The 19505-nt window shown below is 38.5% G+C and overlaps 1 protein-coding gene and 1 pseudogene across 1 annotated transcript; one reads left to right on the top strand and one right to left on the bottom strand.

The window, feature by feature from the left end:
- Positions 1 to 4114: 4114 nt before the first annotated feature.
- On the bottom strand, positions 4115 to 16599 carry Magebl1-ps1 (MAGE family member B-like 1, pseudogene 1; annotated as a pseudogene).
- Magebl1 (MAGE family member B-like 1) lies at positions 15189 to 18774 on the top strand. The gene is made up of 3 exons (NM_001128493.1): positions 15189 to 15230; positions 17123 to 17192; positions 17299 to 18774. Exon 3 carries the CDS (start codon positions 17360 to 17362, stop codon positions 18380 to 18382), a length of 1023 nt encoding a protein of 340 aa, NP_001121965.1. The 5' UTR covers positions 15189 to 15230; positions 17123 to 17192; positions 17299 to 17359; the 3' UTR covers positions 18383 to 18774.
- The last annotated feature ends 731 nt before the right edge of the window (positions 18775 to 19505 follow it).

The following is a 19505-nucleotide window of genomic DNA, read 5'->3' as shown; positions in this document are numbered from 1 at the left end:
TACAGTTTCCTCTTGGGCCAGGGATGTGGGCAGGGGTGAGCAGTGTTGGTGGTCTCTTCCGCTCTGCAGCCTCAGGAGTGCCCACCTGACCAGGCGGTTGGGTCTCTCTCTCACCGGGTCTGGGAGCAGAGAGCTGCTCACGAGGAGCCATTCTTGATGTAACAGCAAGAGGTAGCTTTATTAACGAGATCCCACGTTTATCGGGATCCCGGGTCGACACGTATCTCACACAGGAGACAGAGGAATCGACCCCGAGCTTCCAAACTCGGGGGTTTATATAGGGGAGGTAAGGGGCATTCACGAGGTTGCACATGATTGGTCAATTCAAATGGTGCACAGTTACTTTTGGTGCGAAATTACATCAGCAAGGAGTACGTGCTCTCCAGCAGCTCGGCAGGCAGGTAGGGTGACTCATCTCACTCAGGGGGCGTGAAGGAAGGGGATGGGGTAGCTACGGATGGTCAGTGTCCTTGGGGCTGATAGCTGGTTTGGCTATCTCTGGCTCTCCCTCAGGCACGTCCCGCCCTGCACATCTGGACTCTGACAATGAGCAACCTTTATGAAACTCTAGTTCTGCACATTCGGGCTCTGACAATGAGTAACCTTTATGAAACTCTAGTTCTACAATAGCAGTGGCCAAACAAGTATGTGGAAAATGTCCACTGGAGTCTTGTGCTTCAGAAGTTAGTAAAAGGCTTTAATATACATTTCCAGATGGACAGCATACAGAGTTCTGAAAACACATGTCCATCAAAACACCTGGAAATGAATATCATTTTTATTTTATTTTCTTGTGCAAATAAGAACTTTTACACTGCTCTTTATTGATTTACTTTTTAAATCATATTTTGAACTGATATTTTAAGACATGATTTTGCTATTTTGAAAACGAAATTAAATGCATGTACCTTAGGTTAATGCCTCTTGGAACTTAATGCTCCTTAAGGAACAATATTAAAATTAACGAGTACAATGAAAGCAGTGCTAAGAGGAAAACTCATATCTTTGAGTGCCTGCAGAAAGAAACAGGCGAGAGCACATATCATCAGCTTGACAGCACCTAAAAGCTCTAGAACAAAAAGAAACAAATAAACCTAGGAGGAGTAGAAGGCAGGAAATAAACTCCATTTGCTTCTGAAAGGGTGTTCTCCCACCCATGTACCCACCCCCACCTCACCTCCACCACCATCCCCCTTCACTGGAGCATCAATTTTCTACAGGATAAAGGACATTCTATCCCACTGAGGCCAGGGTATAGGGGACTGGGGTGGGATGGGGTTTGTGGAGGGGAGACAGGGAAAGAGACAACGTTTGAAATGTATATAAATAAAATAAATCAAGCAAACAAACAAAAAAACTCAAAGAAAACAAAAAGTAACAACTGATTTTGAAACAGAAAAAAAAGGAAAAAGAAACAAAAAGATCGACAAGTGAGGTCTGACATAAAAGCAGCAATGTATAAAAGATAGTTCAGCTGTAGCTTATAACCAAATTATGAAATTATTTCTATATAACTCTTGCTTATATGAGGAGAAATCATAGTTATTAATTAAAAGCACAAATGTTGTATATGTACCTCTATACCAGGCATGAGTTGTATTATTTGACTTTGGATCCATTTCCTCTAGCTGAACTGCCTTGACAGGCTTCAGTATTAGAGGATGTGCATAGTCCTGATGCTTCTTGATGCGTTCGTATTTTTGGTACCCAATGGGCATTTCCCCTTCCCTGAGAATGGGAGGGAGTAGCGGGTAGAGAGGTTTGCGAGGGTGGGACTGGGATTAGAGGAGGGAGTGGGGCTGCAATCAGGATGCAAAGTGAATGTAAAACCTTTTTGGTTATTTTATTTACAATGAAGAAAAGATTTTTCTTCCTTTCTTTAAGTATTAAACTATATTTAATTTACTGAAAACAAGTCCTTTACAGAAAATCATTAGTACTTGTCCAAAATGTTCTTGGGTGCTTTGCTTGTATATTTGTCCTGTGCCTGTCTGGTCCTCTAAGTTCCCTGCGACTAAACTTACAGTTGGTTTCAAGCACTGTGTTAGGTGGTAGAAAATGAACCAGGGGCCTCTTGAAGTGTAAACAGTGCTGTTAACCCTGAATCATCTCTCCTGCTCAACATTAGCATTTTTAATAACACAAATCTGAAAATAACTACAATTAGAAACAAACAAACAAGCAAACCAAAAAGCCCAACTCAATAGCACTGTGCTTTGAATTGATTCTGTAAAATGAAAGTTAGAGTTTTTGGGTTGTTTATGAAGATCTCAAATAGTCATAAAACAGACCTAGTCATGTTTCCTCAGATTGAATTCTATTAGGAAAGACTACAGTAGCTACTCAGAATTAGTTCTGTCAATCTCTGCAACACTTTCTAACTTCAAGCAACTTTGAGGTCTGTGGCCTTGTCCCTTGCAATCCTGCTGCAAAACAAACCACCCAGTGCCTTATATGCATTTTTTAATAATAGTAAAATTTGATATTAAATTTCAATGACTTAGAAAGTATGCCATTGGAGACAGAAATTTATAGAAAAAAGCACAATTTGAAAAACAGCAGTAATGAAATTCAATACTATTCTTTTAAATTGAAAGATATATTGTACCAAAACATCAAACTGGGTAAATTACTTAAGAAGAGTAGAACATCTAGGAAGTAGAAAGCCACACTTGTCTTATATAGGCTTAAATGATCAAATCTTCATTCCTAACTTATTTTAGAGAACAGGGGAAAAGGTAACAAAATGAAGGTCATCAATCAGCAGAAATCTACATTTATTATTTCAAATTAACAGGGTTCGATATTTTTCGTAATACCATACCAAACTATCTTTTACTCTAGAAGATTTTCCTCTTGTAAAAATTCCTATGCCATCAATTTTCTCATATTATAACTAAAAAGTATTCTGTTTTGTAAGCACCTTCAACTTTGTATTCTGAAGGTTGAGATGCCAGAGTTTCGTTAGAAGAACTATTGACCACACTTGGCTTATTATGTTGGTTAAATAATAGGCTGCATTCTTGAAAGTTTCCTCTGCCAAGATTTTCTCTGGTATCTCACAAAACATGTATTTGAAAAATGAGACCTATGTATAATAGTGGTTTGATGAAGTTCAAGAGACCAATGGGCAGGTTTAGCATTTTATTATGAATGGATTTTCATAGAGTTCCATATTGTGTATTCGATTAAGATAACATTGTGCAGCTTTAGTTTTTAATACCAAGGATGAAAAACAAATCCTTATTCTAACTCCACTGCTAATTGGAGGGGGGAATTTTAAAAGGTAGTCACTTTCTTTAGCCCTGTTGAAAGATAGAGTTTTAAATTAGCTCAAAACTCAGCAACAGGATCTGACTCAGGAAGACAGATTGTTAAAAATGCAGGAGAACTGGTTCAGAGACACTGACCCTCCTGCTTATCACCAGACTGAGTAAATGAGTAATGGGTTTTGTTCTGCCCCAGTCTCCTTTGTGCCCTCCAGTCATTGTGTCCTGCAGAGAGTATTCCAGGAAACTGGCCTCAAAGCCTAACCAGATGTGTTTCAGATGCAGACATTTACCCTAAAGGACAATCGAGATCTGTTCTCAGGAGAAAGAGAGCTTGACCTTTTCCCTCATTTAAACCCTAAAGTCTTAAGAACAATTCTGTGACTTTGAGAGTTTCCCCTTGTGACATTTTTGGTATTTCCTTTTGACATACCCCCATCTCCTGGAGCTTGTGACTTCTTCCTTTAAAAAACCCTTCTCCCAGCCACTCGGGGTCACACCTCTGTCTCCTGCGTGGGATACGTGTCGGCCCGGAGATCTCCATAATAGATCTCGGTAATAAACCTCGCCTTTGCATATTACATCCAAAATGGTCTCTCGGTGTCTGGGGTCCGAGACTTCCCGAGACTTGAGTAAGGGTCTCTCTCTTCGGGGATCTTTCACTGTAAGACCCACTACTTTGCTTTCAGTGTTCTTATATAAAATCTCCCTGTCTGCTGGGACTGCTAATTCTCTGGTAAAGGAAAGTTCTCTGTTCCAGCTAACCTGGAGATCAGTTTAGTGTATTTGGTTTGAGAGTGACCTGTGACATGCTTAGACCAGGGCACCATTCCACATCATCAGAACTAAGAAAAAAGTAAATGTGCATTGTAGCAGCTTGAGGTTCCGTTTTCATTGATCTCTTCTTCATCCTCATCTTGAAAAGCCTCTTCCCTGTCATTGACCATGGCATCCTGGTACTGCTGGTACTTGGAGACCAGGTCTTTCCTGTTACTATCAGCCTTGGTGAACTCCCTTTCGCTCATGTCCTCACTGGTGAACCAGTGCAGGAAGGTCTTATGATGGAACATGGCTGAGAACTGATCTGAGATGCACTTGAATAGCTCCTGGATGTTAGTGCTATTGCCAATGAGGGTGGAGGCTATCTTGAGGCCCAGTGGTGGGATGTCACACATATCTACCTTAATCTTGTTAGGAATGCACTCAACAATGTAGTTTCTGTTCTTGTTCTGCATGGCCAGCATCTACACATCCACCTCCTTCATTGGCATGGAGCCCCTGAAGACAGTAGTGATGGTCAGGTGGCATCCATGGCATGGGTCACAGGCAGCCATTATGTTGTTAGCATCAGCATCTCCTGTGTCAACTCAGGCACTGTCAGGGCACCAAACTGCTGATTACCTTGGGCTGTGATGGAGGATGAAGAAATGCAAGCATGGGAAGGGCACCATCTTCATAGCTAGCTTGCTCAGGTCAGTATTGAGTTGGCCAGGGAAACACAATGACTTGGTGACACACCTCAAGGTAGCAACACTGCTTGCATGAGTTACCCATAGATTGGTGCCTTATTCAGCCAGCATAGGAGAAGCTTCTTCCTGCAACAGATGGGAACAAATACAGAGACTCACAGTAAGACCTTGAAACACCACTCTAAGCAGGTTGTCTCTGTTTAGAAATAAATCCCTCCCCTGTGTGCTCAGGGAACACCATGGAAGAAGAAGCAGAAAGAGTGTATGATCCAGAGGGGACGGAGGATACAAAGAAAAACAAGGCCTTTTAAATCAACAGGATCAATGCACATATGGAGTCATAGAAATTGAGGTAGTACATACGGGGCACATACGGGTCTGCACCAGATGGAGTCCTAGAGCTGAAGGGAGAAACAACCACCTGCCTCCATCCCTAATCCAGAAACTATCTACAGTTGATAACCACTTGTAAGTGAAAATCTAGTTTTCTCCAGTGGAGTCTCGGTGTGTATAGAAATACTCTTAAGTGTAGGCCACATGAGTAGATAGCCAACATAAAACAAACACAACAGCATCTTGTCTTGTGACTTCTCAGGGATTAAACATATATTTATTTATTAATATATAATTATAAATATACATAATTATTATTTTAAATTTTTTGCTTCTTTTTATTATTGTTTCTATAATATTGATTTTACACACACACACACACACACACACACACACACACACACACACACACACACACTTTTGCCCTATAGGTCCTTTGCATACATATAATGGCTTCTAGTTTAGTGTTTTCATAGGATCCCTGGGTATGCAAAAGAGTGGGTCTGTTGTGCTTTCTCTGTTTGTTCTTCCTTCTGTTTAGTTTGCTCAACTACCTATGTATTAATTTTGTTATATTACCCCTTAGAAGCCTGTTTGTTTTCTAATGAGAGAAGGAAAGGGGCTGTATCTGGATTGGATGGAGGTGGGGAGGCATAGAGGGTGGTGAAATGTAATCAAGATATACTGTGTGAGAAAAATGTATTTTCAATAAAACAGAAAAAAGGAGATATTTGAAGTGGGATAATGTGTACATGAGACTAAGAAAATTATCTTTTTCTGAAAAAAATAGTTATTTTTTAACTATTTCTGTGATACAAACAATTGCAAGATGAAGAGTAAAAGAACACAGAGGAATCATTTTAAAGAGAAGGTCTAGCCAAGAAAAAGTAAGTGTAGACATATCCATGTGCGTCAGTGGGTACAGAGCAAATATATTTCTAGGTCTATCCTACTGTATACTGAGTATGAAGCAGGTGGTACTTTTCAAGTTCTTATGGGTCCATGCCAAAAAGTGTAAATTTCTCAGTGGGCATATTTTTGACACTTAATTTCCCAGAGAATCCTCATATGGTTTAGAAGAAGAAATCTTAATTTTGAGGTGATGGTTTAATGTGATTGGTATTAGAGGGTCATATCTGGATAAGATTAGAATATTTTTACATAGTACGGTTATAAGCAATAGGACCTAGAAGACAGAATGTGAAAAAGAATAACATTCAGTTCCTCAATGATCCTGCTTTGATGATCATAAGTTGTATATACTTTTGACCTAATGTGGGGAGGAAGGCTGACTTCATTCTAAGATTTAATCATGAAAAAATGAATAGCACCTTATAATTACATTAGGTATTATAAGATATGTTATATGGTACTAGTGAGAAAACACTGTTCTGATAATGAATACTATGTATGAGTAATTTTGATATTAATTAGCTTTTGATATTCTGATTGACCTAAAGAAGAAAGCTACCATATTTTTTACCAACTACGGAAAGAGAAAATGTTACATAGTATAGTATTGAGTTTGGCCTCTAGGCTACAGCAAAAAAAAAAAAAAAAAAAAAAAAAAAAAAAAAAAAAAAAAAAAAAGATAGCCTCTGAGGTCACAGGACAAGCTGCTCATTTCTCAATTTAGAGAAACACACTGGAAATTATAAAGAATTCAGTGGGACCAAAGTCCAGAAACAGAAGCAACAAATGGAGGCAGCATGAAAATCTAATCTATTTGGCAAATTGTTGGGCCACACTATAAATTATTTAGACGTAAGAATGCAAGTGGTTTTTAGTGTGCTAGAGACTCAAAATTTTTTGAGATTTACTTCTTGTACTTCTTTTTTTTCTTTTTCCATCTTTATTAACTTGGGTATTTCTTATTTACATTTCTATTGTTATTCCCTTTCCCGGTTTCTGGGCCAACATCCCCCTAGCCCCTTTCCCTCCCCTTCTATATGGGTGTTCCCCTCCCCATCCTCCCCCCATTACCGCCCTCCCCCCAACAATCACATTCACTGAGGGTTCAGTCTTGGCAGGACCAAGAGCTTCCCCTTCCACTGGTGCTCTTACTAGGCTATTCATTGCTACTTATGCGGTTGGAGGCCAAGGTCAGTCCATGTAGGTCCCTACAATATATCCTGTAGACTGGATGAATATGCCTTTGTATGGCCAGCTGAGGAAGTGAAATATCTAATATGATAGATGGACAGAGCAATCTGTGCTTCAAAATAAAGCCTTCAAAAGAAAAATTATTAATATTTAACATATTCTAAGTGACATATGATTTCACTACAGTTCAAACAAATTGGGAAGGTGAATAGACAACCCCCTGCCCCCACTCTAGCTTTCTAAGATTTGGCAGTAAAACGCCAAGTAGCATACGTGCCTCACTTTTTTTTCCTTGCCTGAGTTATAAAATTTTTAAGAAGGCCTCATGAAGTAGTTAAGAAAGACTCACCAAGATGCATTATATAATGATTCTTCTCATTTCCCACTAGAAGGCTTCTATGTTAATAGCACAGGGATACTAAAGATAATATTACATATTTGAAAGAAGAAAGAAGACAAAAATGAAGAATAGCAAAAGTTTCAGCTTTTAACACCTATGGATATAGTGAATACAACATGAATCGTAATCAGAAAAATATAAAATATCATAATGCATGCAGATATTAGTTCTTTATAAATCAAGACATCATACCATGCTTTCAATAAAACAAAAACTATGAAATACCATGAATATTTAGAATTAGCTTTTAATATGGAATATATTTAGGAATTATCAGTGTAGGCAATTAAAATACCTATGCATAATATATTAAGACTCTTAAAAATAGAATGGAAAAATACAAACATTAACTGTAGTTTAAATAGATACATCAGAGCAAATGAAGTTAAATAAATAAATTCTTTTAAACAACCCACTAACTTAGAATTCTATAGTCACCATATATTCTTTCAACATGAAGAATGGAAAGTTCCTGTGTGAAAAGCAAAATCTGGCCTGCTTGGCAAGACCTTATTTGCAATACATATTAAAAGAATTCCTTCATAAAAAATAAATGTAAATCAGAAACACAGGTTTATAGGAAAACGTGATTGTGTGGTAGAATAAATAAACATAAACTATAACATTTTATTCTGTTTTCTAAGTACATCTAGCAGATAAAAGTTTGCATGAAATGCTTGCATTCCGTTACATCTTATGAATAGCAAAACACATGAGAGCAATAGTACAAGAAAGAGGAAGCAAAAGTTGAGAGTAGTCTGCTAAAAGATATTTGCAACATTTATGAAGTATTTTCAACTGAGGAATACCTAAAGGCTGAAAAGCACATAAAATGCGCAATATCATTAGTCATCAGAAATATTGTACATTTATACCAAGTTTAGGGTAGAAACCGAAGGAAAGGCCATTCAGAGCTCACTGCACCTTGGGGTCCAGTCCATAAGCAGCCACCAAACCCAGTCACTATTGTAAATGCCAAGAAGTGCTTGCTGACCAGAGCCAGATATGGGTGTCTCCTGAGAGGCTCTGCTAGAGCCCTATTGTACAGATGAGGATGGTTGCAGCCAACCATTGGACTGAACAAGGGGACCCCAATGGAGGAGTTAGAGAAAAGAACAAGGAGCTGAAGGGGTTTGCAACCCCATAGGAAGAACAACAATATCAACCAACCAGACCTACTACTGCTCCAAGGGACTAAACCACCAAATAATGAGTACACATGGAGGGACCTATGTCTCCAGCCATATAGCTAGTAGAGTTTGGAATTGTCCAGCATAAATAGCAGGAAAAACCCTTGGTTATGTGAAATGTGGGCTCATTTCCCCAATGTAGGGTAATGCCAAGGAGTTGAGTTTGGAGTGAGTGGGTGAGAATAGGAGCATCCTCATAGAAGAAGAGAAAAGGGGAAGAGGGTTTGGGAGATGGGGGGAAAGGGGATAACATTTGAAATATCAATATATAAAATATTGAAGAAAAGTCAAATTAAAAAATAAGTAAACTGTTATAATAGACTTTCAAAGTGGACTCAAACTGTTTGCAAAGATTCACTTAAATATCTAAAGAAATCAGCAACAAATTTTTGAAAATATACAATTTCTGTTAAAAGAGGAAACAGGAAAATGAAAATTCTCAATTATCATAGAAAATCAAAAGCAAATCGGACAGCCCCCAAATGACAAAACATATAAAGCAAAAGAGCACTTGCTATGTATTAGTATAACTATCACAATATGGATGCTAGAAGTCAGTGACATAAACATGCTAGCTAAATGTTGGAATGTTTCAAAGTAGATTAGAAAACAGCAGCCATCTTATATACAAGAAACTGACATTAAATACAAGGTTAAAATATATTAAAAGTGACTGTGAGAGAAAGTTCTAACATTTGAATAGAAATAAAATAGCCATCTTTGTTTTTGAAAAATGGAATTTAGATAAATGAAAATTATCATAGAGAGGACAGTGCAATATGATATTAAAGGAATCAATTATCCAAAATATATAACAATCAGAGTTGTGTATATACTGAATATTCCTGTGTTACAAATAATTGTAAAAGGCTTGAGACATGGTTTAGCATTTAAGAGAACTGCTTGCTCTACCTCAGCACCCAGATTTAATTCCCAGCACCATAATGGCAGCTCACAGCCATCATTAACTCCAGTTTCATGAAATTTGGTAGCTTCTTTTACTCTCTGGAGGCACGAGATATGCACAGCACTTGCAGTTAAAAGATGCGTATAAATGAAACACCCAGATACTCAAAATAAAACACATTTTTAATGAAAATAGTTATAAAGACAAATCCACTTATATAGTTAAATATTTTAACATTCCCCTATGAGTCATTTACAAGCTCAAAAGCAAATAATTAATAATGATTTAGTTGAAAAGAATCATCATGTATGTAATCTTTATACAATATCGATCACAATAGTGAACACCTTGAAGTTTACATAGAATAAACATACACAAGGATCATATTCTTCCCCTTTTAGTAACTCATAACAACATTTTTAAAGAAACAGAAATATTACAATGTATTCTATAAGGTCATATAGAAATTAATTTAGAAATTGACTTCAGAATCATTATAAGAATACCTTAAAACATTTAGAGATTGCAGTACATACTTCTAAAGAAAACACAAAACTAAGGAGTCTTTAAAGCATTATTAAAGATAAATGAAATGAAACAAATTATTTAAAATATCTGAGTGCCATAAAAAGCAGTATTTGGGGGTTGGGGATTTAGCTCAGTGGTAGAGCGATTGCTTAAGAAGCGCAAGGCCCTGGGTTCGGTCCCCAGCTCCGAAAAAAAGAACCAAAAAAAAAAAAAAAGCAGTATTTGGAGAAATATTTGTAGGAATTATTTTGTATCAAAATGATATATACAATAATCATGCAAACTTCCTGTCATAGAAAATTATAATAAAATTAATTTAAACTTGAAAAGCTTCTGTCAGGCAAAGGACAGTGTCAACAGGACAAAAATGGCAACCAACAGATTGGGAAAAGATCTTTTCAAATCCTACATCTTATAGAGGGCTAATATCCAATATATAAATATAACTCAAGAAGTTAAACTCCAGAGAATCAAATAACTCTATTAAAAATGGGGTACAGAGCTAAACAAAGAATTCTCAGCTGAGGAATATGGAATGGCTGAGAAGCACCTAAAGAAATGTTCAACATCCTTAGTCATCAGGGGAATGCAAATCAAAACAACCCTGAGATTTCACCTCACACCAGTGAGAATGGCTAAGATCAAAAACTCAGGTGACAGCAGATGCTGGCGAGGATGTGGAGAAAGAGGAACACTCTTCCATTGTTGGTGGGATTGCAAACTTGTACAACCACTTTGGAAAGCAGTTTGGAACTTTGTCAGAATATTGGACATATATCTACCTGAGGACCCAGTTATACCACTCCTGGGCATATACTCCAAATATGGTTCAACATTTGACAAGGACACATGCTCCACTATGTTCATAGCAGCCTTATTTATAATAGCCAGAAGCTGGAAAGAACCCAGATGCTCTTCAACAGAGGAATGGATACAGAAAATGTGGTACATTACACAATGAAATATTACTCAGCTATCAAAAACAATGACTTTATGAAATTTGTAGACAAATGGGATGAACTGGAAAATATCATTCTTAGTGAGGTAACCAAGTCACAAAAGAACACATATGGTTTGTACTCACTGATAAGTGGATATTAGGAAAAAAGCTAGGAATGCCCATGATACAACTCACAGACCACATGAAGCTCAAGAAGAAGGATGACCAAAGTGTGGATGCTTCAGTCCTTCTTAGAAGGGGGAACAAAATACTCACAGGAGGTATAGAGTGGGAAGCTTGGAAGGAAGAGAATGGGGGAGGGTAAAATGGGGGCAGGATCAGGTATGAGGGGAGATGGGGATGATATTCAGAGAGCCAGGAATTTGAACAGTGTTGTGTAAGATTAGGGGATGGGGAACTGGTGGTAGCCAGCAGAAAGCCCCAGATGCCAGGAAAGCAAGAGGCTACCAAGACCCAATAGAGATGATATTAGCTGAAATGACCAACAAAGGAGAGAAAGAATCTGTATCCTATCCAGAGGTTAGGCAAGGTCCCTGGATGGGGCATGGGGCCACCCACTCATCTCCGAATTTTTAACCCAGAATTGTTCCTGTCTAAAAGAAATATGTGGACAAAGTGTGGAACAGAGACTGAAGCAAAGGCCATCTGGAGACTGTCCCACCTGGAGATCCATCCCATATACAGACACCAAACCCAGACAGTATTGCAAATGTGAAGAAGTAAGTGCTTGCTGACAGGAGTCTGATAAAGCTGTCTCCTGAGAGGCTCTGCCAGATCATGACAAATACAGATGAGGATGGCTGCAGCCTACCATTGGACTGAGAATGAGGACTCCAATGGTGGAGTTAGAGAAAGGAGTGAAGGAGCTAAAGGGGTTTGTAACCCCATAGAAAAAATGAAAATGCCAACCACCAGACCCCTCCTCCCAAGAGCTCCTATAGACTAAACTACTACTCAAAGAGTACACATGGACAGACCCATGTCTCCAGCTGCATATGTAGCAGAGGATTGTCTTGTTGGGCATCAATGGGAGGAGAAGCCCTTGGTCCTGTGAATGCTTGATACTCCAGTGTAGGGAAATATCTGGGCGGTGAGGTGGGAATGGGTAAGTGAGGGGGGGAACAACATCACAGAAGCAGGGGAGAAGGGTGACATAGGGGGTTTGTGGAGGGGAAACTGGGAAAGGAGATAACATTTGAAATGTAAATAAATAAAATATCCAAAAAAGAAATTCATCCTAAAACAACACTAACACATGTAGTGTATGGAAACTTGATAATGTTTTTTGTGTAGTAAAGTAAAAAAAACAAACAAAAAACCCCCAAAAAACTAGGATAAGTAAGAGAGGGTCTAGAGAAGTAGAAAACCAATGATTTGTAGTTTGTATAGTTAAATAAGTTGTACAACACACTTCCAAAAAGTCTTCTAGACAAGATTAGGTTTATGAACCTATCTCATTAGGTATGTAGAAATGAACAAATTGCCATTTAATTTATCTCTATTCAAATGATGTCAAAATATCAAGCTTACTTTAGTATTTTAAAAGTTATTTTATTTTTGTGATTATATACAACATCTCTCTGGCATGAGTACCTGAACACTAGCTGATTATACATAACACCAATGTACATGCCAAAGTGTACTATAAAATGTCCATGAAGCTCCAACCCTACATTAAAGAACTACAAGTAGATAAGGATTGCCAAAAACTGGAGACATAGTTTTCTCAATGGAAGGCACACTACTTGGTGACCTAATAGCAAATGGTCAGCCCTGAAGACATACATTCAAATACTATTATACAGCCTATCTGGCTGTACATATTATTTATGGGTATTTTATATCTATACATTTTAAAGAGAGAAAGGATATTAGAGTATGGAAGGAGAAAAGTATAGGAGAAATTATATAATTATAATCACTCAACCATTTTAATAGGTTAGTTTCCCTTTATTCAAAAACAAAATGACAATACACCATTAAAAGGGTATGTAAGAGAACTTACTCATGGAGACAGTATTTTCTACAAGCTCATGTGTATCTAATTTAGGAGTACACAAGATAGGTTGTGTTGTGTTGTGCTTTTGTGAAGTAAAAACAAGAAAATGAATTCACATTAGATAAGAGTACACTGGAAGCCAGTGCTACCCTAAGAGCGTAAGCAAACATGACCATGTGCAGGAGTTAAAACAAATGAAAAAAATATATTTAAAAGTCATTGTTAATCATTTGATGGAAAGGACAGCTTTCAAAACATCAAGAATATTCCAACTATAAAAATATAAAAGTAAATAGAAACATAAAAATTCTTTATGGAGTAGATATAACAACCTATTCATAAAACAGGAAAGAATTATGTCTACATCATGATATATACTGTTTATTTGCTACATATGAGAACACTGTAAGGATGTCAACAATTTTTAATTTTTCACATTCATTGTTTTACATTAATGACCATACATATGACAACTCCCATTAAACAGCTCTTTCTGTGATTGAAATCAACCATGAAAAAATTGTGAAGTAAATAAGAGATATTAATAATTAACAGCAGTGCCACCAAATATGTTTAGAACTAAATAAATGTACTTGGAAGTAGAATCAGATATGAAACATACCGAAGCAAATGATCAAACTGACTACGAGAGAACTTTTCAGTCAATGTGTTGAGAGATTATGCCACTAAATCATAAAAGATTAACGGATGATTAATAGTTATTCATTTAATCTCACATTTATCAAAATATGCCCACAAGTATGAGGTGGGAATCAAGTATCAAGTCTTCTGACTTTATCTGATATGACTGAAACTCAAATTTTAACTCTTGAACATAGTATGATGCCAAAAAAAAGTTGGATGTTAGTTTATTTAATACCTTCACCTTTACATTTAGGTAGTATTGCAGAATACCATGTTGAGAGGAAAGAGATGATTTTATATCAGAATGGTTGTATTTCCAGGCTCAGCCAGCAGTCAGTATCATGATGCTGCATAAGGAGAGAGTGACGCCATACCTCAAATTACAAAGGACCCAACATGCATCTATCTTCCCTTCATGCTGATTTACCTATAACAATCAGTTCAATCAGAAGTGTGTCACACCGAGGAGGTGGGAAGGAGGGTGGATGGGGAGGGATAACACCCTTATAGAAGAAGGGGGAGAGGATGGGGTAGGAGGCTTAGGGACAGGAAACCGGGAAAGGGAATAACATTTGACATGTAAGTAAAAAATATCCAATAAAAAGTAATAAAATAGAAACAACTCATACTCAAATTTAAAATGGAAAAAAAAAAAGAAGTGGTCACACAAATCATATAGTATTTCATATCAGCAGTTTTAAGGACTGGTCCGGTTCTGGATGGCTGGCCTAAAATCCACAGGGATTGCAATACAGAAGTATCTGAGCACTTAACATATAATCAAGAGCTTAGGTGTTCAAGCCTACAATGGAAGCACTAAAAAGGCAGAGCCAGTTAGATTGTAAGTTTGAAGTCACCCTCTGTTATACAGAATATGTGAGGCTACATTGGACTATATAGCTAGATGCTGCATCAAAATAAAAGTAAACATTTAAAATAAGCTAATATCTAATTAGAATATTGGTAGCAACCAAGCATTGGGTAACTCTGGATTCTGGAAACTGAAGAAAGATGATCAAGAGTTTCAGGCAACCCTAGGCTATATAGCTATTCCCGGAAGGAAAGGAGACAAAACTTTAAGATTCAGGGCTCTCAAAGAAAGATTGACCTCCTACAGAACTGTCCATAATTTAAGGTGGTGGGTATGAATCATAAACTTAAAATTGTTTCATCTTCCTTTCTATTTAGGACTCTGATAGAAATAAGAGGTTTACTTCTACAGTCAGTTTATTCAAGAGATATCCTAGCCTGTGAAATATCAACAGGAAAAAAAAACATTTTTGGGGGGAGAACAATTCCCCTTTGCCTTGACCAATGGAACTGGCCTCCTAGAAAAGGGTGGGGGCATGGAACCGGAAGAAGAGGACTCTGACTTCCGCTTTCACGGCCTGTAGGGTTGAGGCCTTCGAATGTGTCCTCTGGTCAAGTAAGAGAGACTTAAAAGTTTTATGTGCCTTGGGGGATAATCTGAATTAAAACAGTGGCAAAACTAAACCCCGTGAGTTCTCCTAAACCATAATTAATCCTAGAAAGGACGTCACACAGGCCCCACCCTTACACTTGTCTCTGGAGTTCCAGAACACTGGCAGTTACAACAAGAGGCCATTATCTTTCCTAATGTCTGGTCTCTAAGGGAATGAAGTCTCAGGGGTAAGGCTGGTTGACTCAGGCAGCAAAAGGGAAATTTTTGAGATTTGCTGCATTACAAACAGGCTCATTGTTAAAACTGTACAGATATCAAGATCTATGGTTGGGAGGAGGGCAGAGAGCAAATTTCTGTATGATAGTAATTGGGGATGAAAGCAGCCACAAAAAATGATGTACTACCCACCTTTGTCTCTGGTAGAATAGGGAGATGAGAGCTTTGTTGCAAGGGGCCTTGCATGCTGAGGACTTTGCTCGTTGTGGCAATCAGACTTAATTTTTTTTCTTTTTACATATTTACTTTACATCCTGCTCACTGCCCTCTTCCAGTCACCCCTCCCACAATCATTCCCCCTCCTCTTCCCTTCTTCTCTGAGCAGGTGCCGCCCCCCCCATCATCCCACCACCTGGCACTTCAAGTCTTTTGAAGGCTAGGGGCCCCCTCTCCCACTGAGGCCAGACAAGACAACACAGCTAGAATATATCACATATACAGGCAACAGCTTTTGGGATAGCCCTCATTCCAGTTGTTTGGGTCCCATATGAAGACCAAGATGCACTTATGCTTCTAATATGCAGGAGACCTAGGTCCAGCCCATGTAAGTTCTTTGATTAGTGGTTCAGATTCAGAGAGCTCCAAGGGTCCAGGTTAGTTGACTCTCTTAGTCTTCCCATGGAATACCTATCCCCCTTGCAGCCCACAATCCACTGCTTGGCTGTGGGTGTCTGTATCTATCTGAGTCAGCTGCTGAGTGGAGCCACTCAGAGGATAACTTGCTCTTGTCTGTAAGTCTAACAAAGTATCATTAATTGTGCCAGGGATTGATGCTTAGCCATAAGATGGGTCTCAAGTTGGGCCCATTATTGGTTGGTCATTCCTTTAGTCTCAGCTCCATCCCCTGTGCTTGCATTTTTTGTAGACATAACAAATTATGGTTGCAAGTTTTGTGGGTGGGTTGGTGTCTCTACTGGGGTTCCTGCCTGGCTGCAGAGGGGGTCTGTTTAGGTTCCATATCCCTAATGCTGTGAGTCACAGTTAAGGTCACCTCCATTAATTATTGGGCACCTCCCTTATCTTAGGACTCTGTCTACTCCTGGATAGGTCCTCACCTCGTCACCCCTTTCAGTTGCAGATTTTCATTAATTTTCATGTCCATATAGCCATCTTTCCTGTCCTTCACTACACCTGATCCCGAGTCTCCCCATTTCCCTCCCTGTACCACTTTTTTCAAGTTCCCTCCCTCCATTTGCCTGTTATGACTATTTTATTCTTCCTTATAAGTGAGATTTAAGCTTCCTCACTTGTGCCTTCCTTCTTGTTTAACTTCTTTGGGTATGTGGAGTGTGGGAATTATACTCTTGGTAACAGCGACAAGGGCTCTTCAATATATCCTCGGTTGTAGAATTAGGAGTCCTGAGGTCCCCTGAATAATGTGGTAGTAGTGAAATGATTTTTAAACTTTCCTGTATGCAACTAGAGAAGTTTACAGAATGAACTTCAGAGGAAGTAACAGAGGAAAGTTATACTCAGACTTTAAAACCATGATTACATAGATAGTTGGGAATATAGATCATGAGCATTTTGAGTCTTATTCAGGGGGAACAGTCTGTTCTCTCTCTCTAGGTAACTGGGCTATCATGCAGCAATCTATCAAACTCTAATTTCTTTTGCAGTGTTCTTGGGATTCAAACTGACCAAGAGAATAGTAGTCCTAACCAAGCTGAACAGGAGAACAGGAACACGGTATGTTTCCCTCCAGGAAAGCAATGAAAGACACCTTCCTAAAAGCAAAGGTATACTCTACTTTGCAATGATATGGTGCTCACATGTTGTCATTCTATTCTTTCAGGTTCCTGCTTTGCCAACTCTCCTGACCATAGCCCTGCCTGTTGCCTCTGACCCCTGTTATCATGCCACGGGGCCACAAGAAGAAGGGCCACTCCCGTGCCAAACGTCACCATGCATGTGGGGGTAGCCAAGGTCTCCAGGGTGATCACCGTATGTCAGGCACAGGGTCAGCATCTCTTCCTGTTAGTCAAGCTAATTCCCCAAGCATTTCTGAGGCCTGCACTCCTTGGGGAGCTGTGTTTTCTGCATCTTCTGGTGCAAATACGTCCAGTACAGGCTTTGATAAAGGGGCTGAGGGTGCTGTTGGCTGTGGTGATGCAGAATGTCTAGGTACCTTCAAAGCAGAATCCATCCCTCAGCTGATATCTAATGATGCTCTTACTAAGAATGCTAGTATGCTGGTAGAGTTCCTGCTGGAGAAATTTAAGAAAAGTGAAGAGTTTACAGATGCTGATATGCAGAGGGTGGTCAGCAAGAAATACAAGATACAATTTTCTGACATCCTGAGGAAATCTTCCCTCCGCATGGAAATGATCTTTGGAATGCAGTTAAAGAAAATCAATGACAGTAGTGAAACCTATGCTATTGTCAGCAAACTAGGTCTCTCCACTGCTGAAATTCTAAGTGGCAAGAGGGGGTTGCCAAAGATGGGTCTTCTGATGACCATCTTGGGTCTGATTTTCACAAAAGGCAACCGTGCCACCGAGGAAGAGATCTGGAAATTCCTGAATATATTAGGAGTATATGCAGGGAAGAAGCACTTGATTTTTGGGGAACCCCGAAGGTTCATCACCAAAGATCTGGTTGAGCAAAAGTACCTTGAGATCTGCAAAATGTCCAAGGGTAAATCCCCAAAATATGATTTCCTGTGGGGTTCCCGGGCCCATATAGAAACCAGTAAAATGAAAGTCCTAGAAGTTTGGGCTAAGATCAATGACACCATTCCCAGCTTCTTCCCTACTATGTATGATGAAGCTCTTAAAGAAAAAATAGAGAGAGCAGAACGTGAATCTGTAGTCTTGGTTCCCACAGCTGCTGCGGGCAGGGATTGTCCTCTATGCATGTCCTGCAGCTTCTACAAATAGCTGCAACCAAAGTTGAGTTTTCACTTCCTGTGTGAAATGTAGTTGCTTTCTATGAAGTAGAGTTCATGGGTTACAGGAATAAAGCTTCTTTTATTTGTCTATACATTAGTAAATGATAAGTATATTTGCTTTTGTGAACTGCAAATATTCCACTAATGGAAAGTTAATTTGTTTCACAATCTTTGTTTCTCAGTGCTATGATTGATACATTTATTGCTGCATTTCAATGTTAAAACCAAGAACTCTTTACTTTAAAAACCAATTGGAAAATTTCCACAAGTTCCTTTTTAGTATTACATAAGAAAACATGAATTTGTAAAAGTGATTCTCATGGAAATGTAATGTCACATATTGGTGAAACAAATACAGTAATAAACTAATTAATTGTGTGATTTTTGTCTGTTGTTTGTAATATCAATTGAGACAAACTTGGATTTGATTACTCAATGTATGAACCAGTAAATTATAAAAAATTTCGTATTTACTCTTTAATTGCTTCATGTCATCTTGGTGAACTTTTTCTTTGATTAGTATGAAATGTCCTTCTCCATCATGTTTGATTAATTTCAGTTGGAATTATTTTTAATTGGATATTTTTATTTATATTTCAAATGTTATTCCATTTCCCGGTTTCCCATCCATAAGCCCCCTATGCTGTCCCCCTTCCCTTCTTCTATATGGGTGTTCCCCTTCCCCAACCACTCCCCCTTCAATTGGAATTATTAGTTATCAGAATGACAACTTCAGCTTGCTTTCCGGTTGCTTGGAATTTTTTTTTCCCAGAACGTTGAAGTAATACCTATCTTTGATGTTTAGGTCTGGTTTTGGTATGCAGTGGAATGGTGGATCCTGTTTTACATGTTCATTCTGTTAATCTGTGTCTATTTTGTGGGGAGTTGAGTCCCTTGATGTTGAGAGATATTAATGACCAGTGATTTTTAATCTCTCTTATTCTGACATCTCTTATTTTGACATTGGTGATAGTAGTCTTTCTCCCCCCCTCTCTTTCTGTCTCTCCCCACACCGTGTGTGTGTGTGTGTGTGTGTGTGTGTGTGTGTGTTTTCATTCTTTTGGTTTTCTTTTTTTTTTTTTTTTGTTTTCTGGCTTTTTTTTTTATTAACT

The sequence above is a fragment of the Rattus norvegicus genome, chromosome X (assembly GCF_036323735.1).
Source record: "Rattus norvegicus strain BN/NHsdMcwi chromosome X, GRCr8, whole genome shotgun sequence".
NCBI classification, from domain to species: domain Eukaryota; kingdom Metazoa; phylum Chordata; class Mammalia; order Rodentia; family Muridae; genus Rattus; species Rattus norvegicus.
The sequence above is the reverse complement of the archived record's forward strand: the minus strand, read 5'-3'. Positions and strand labels throughout refer to the sequence as shown.

Bases quoted from the DNA above. Each gene is read 5' to 3' on its own strand.
- Magebl1 (NM_001128493.1), top strand. From the start codon at position 17,360: ATGCCACGGGGCCACAAGAAGAAGGGCCACTCCCGTGCCAAACGTCAC.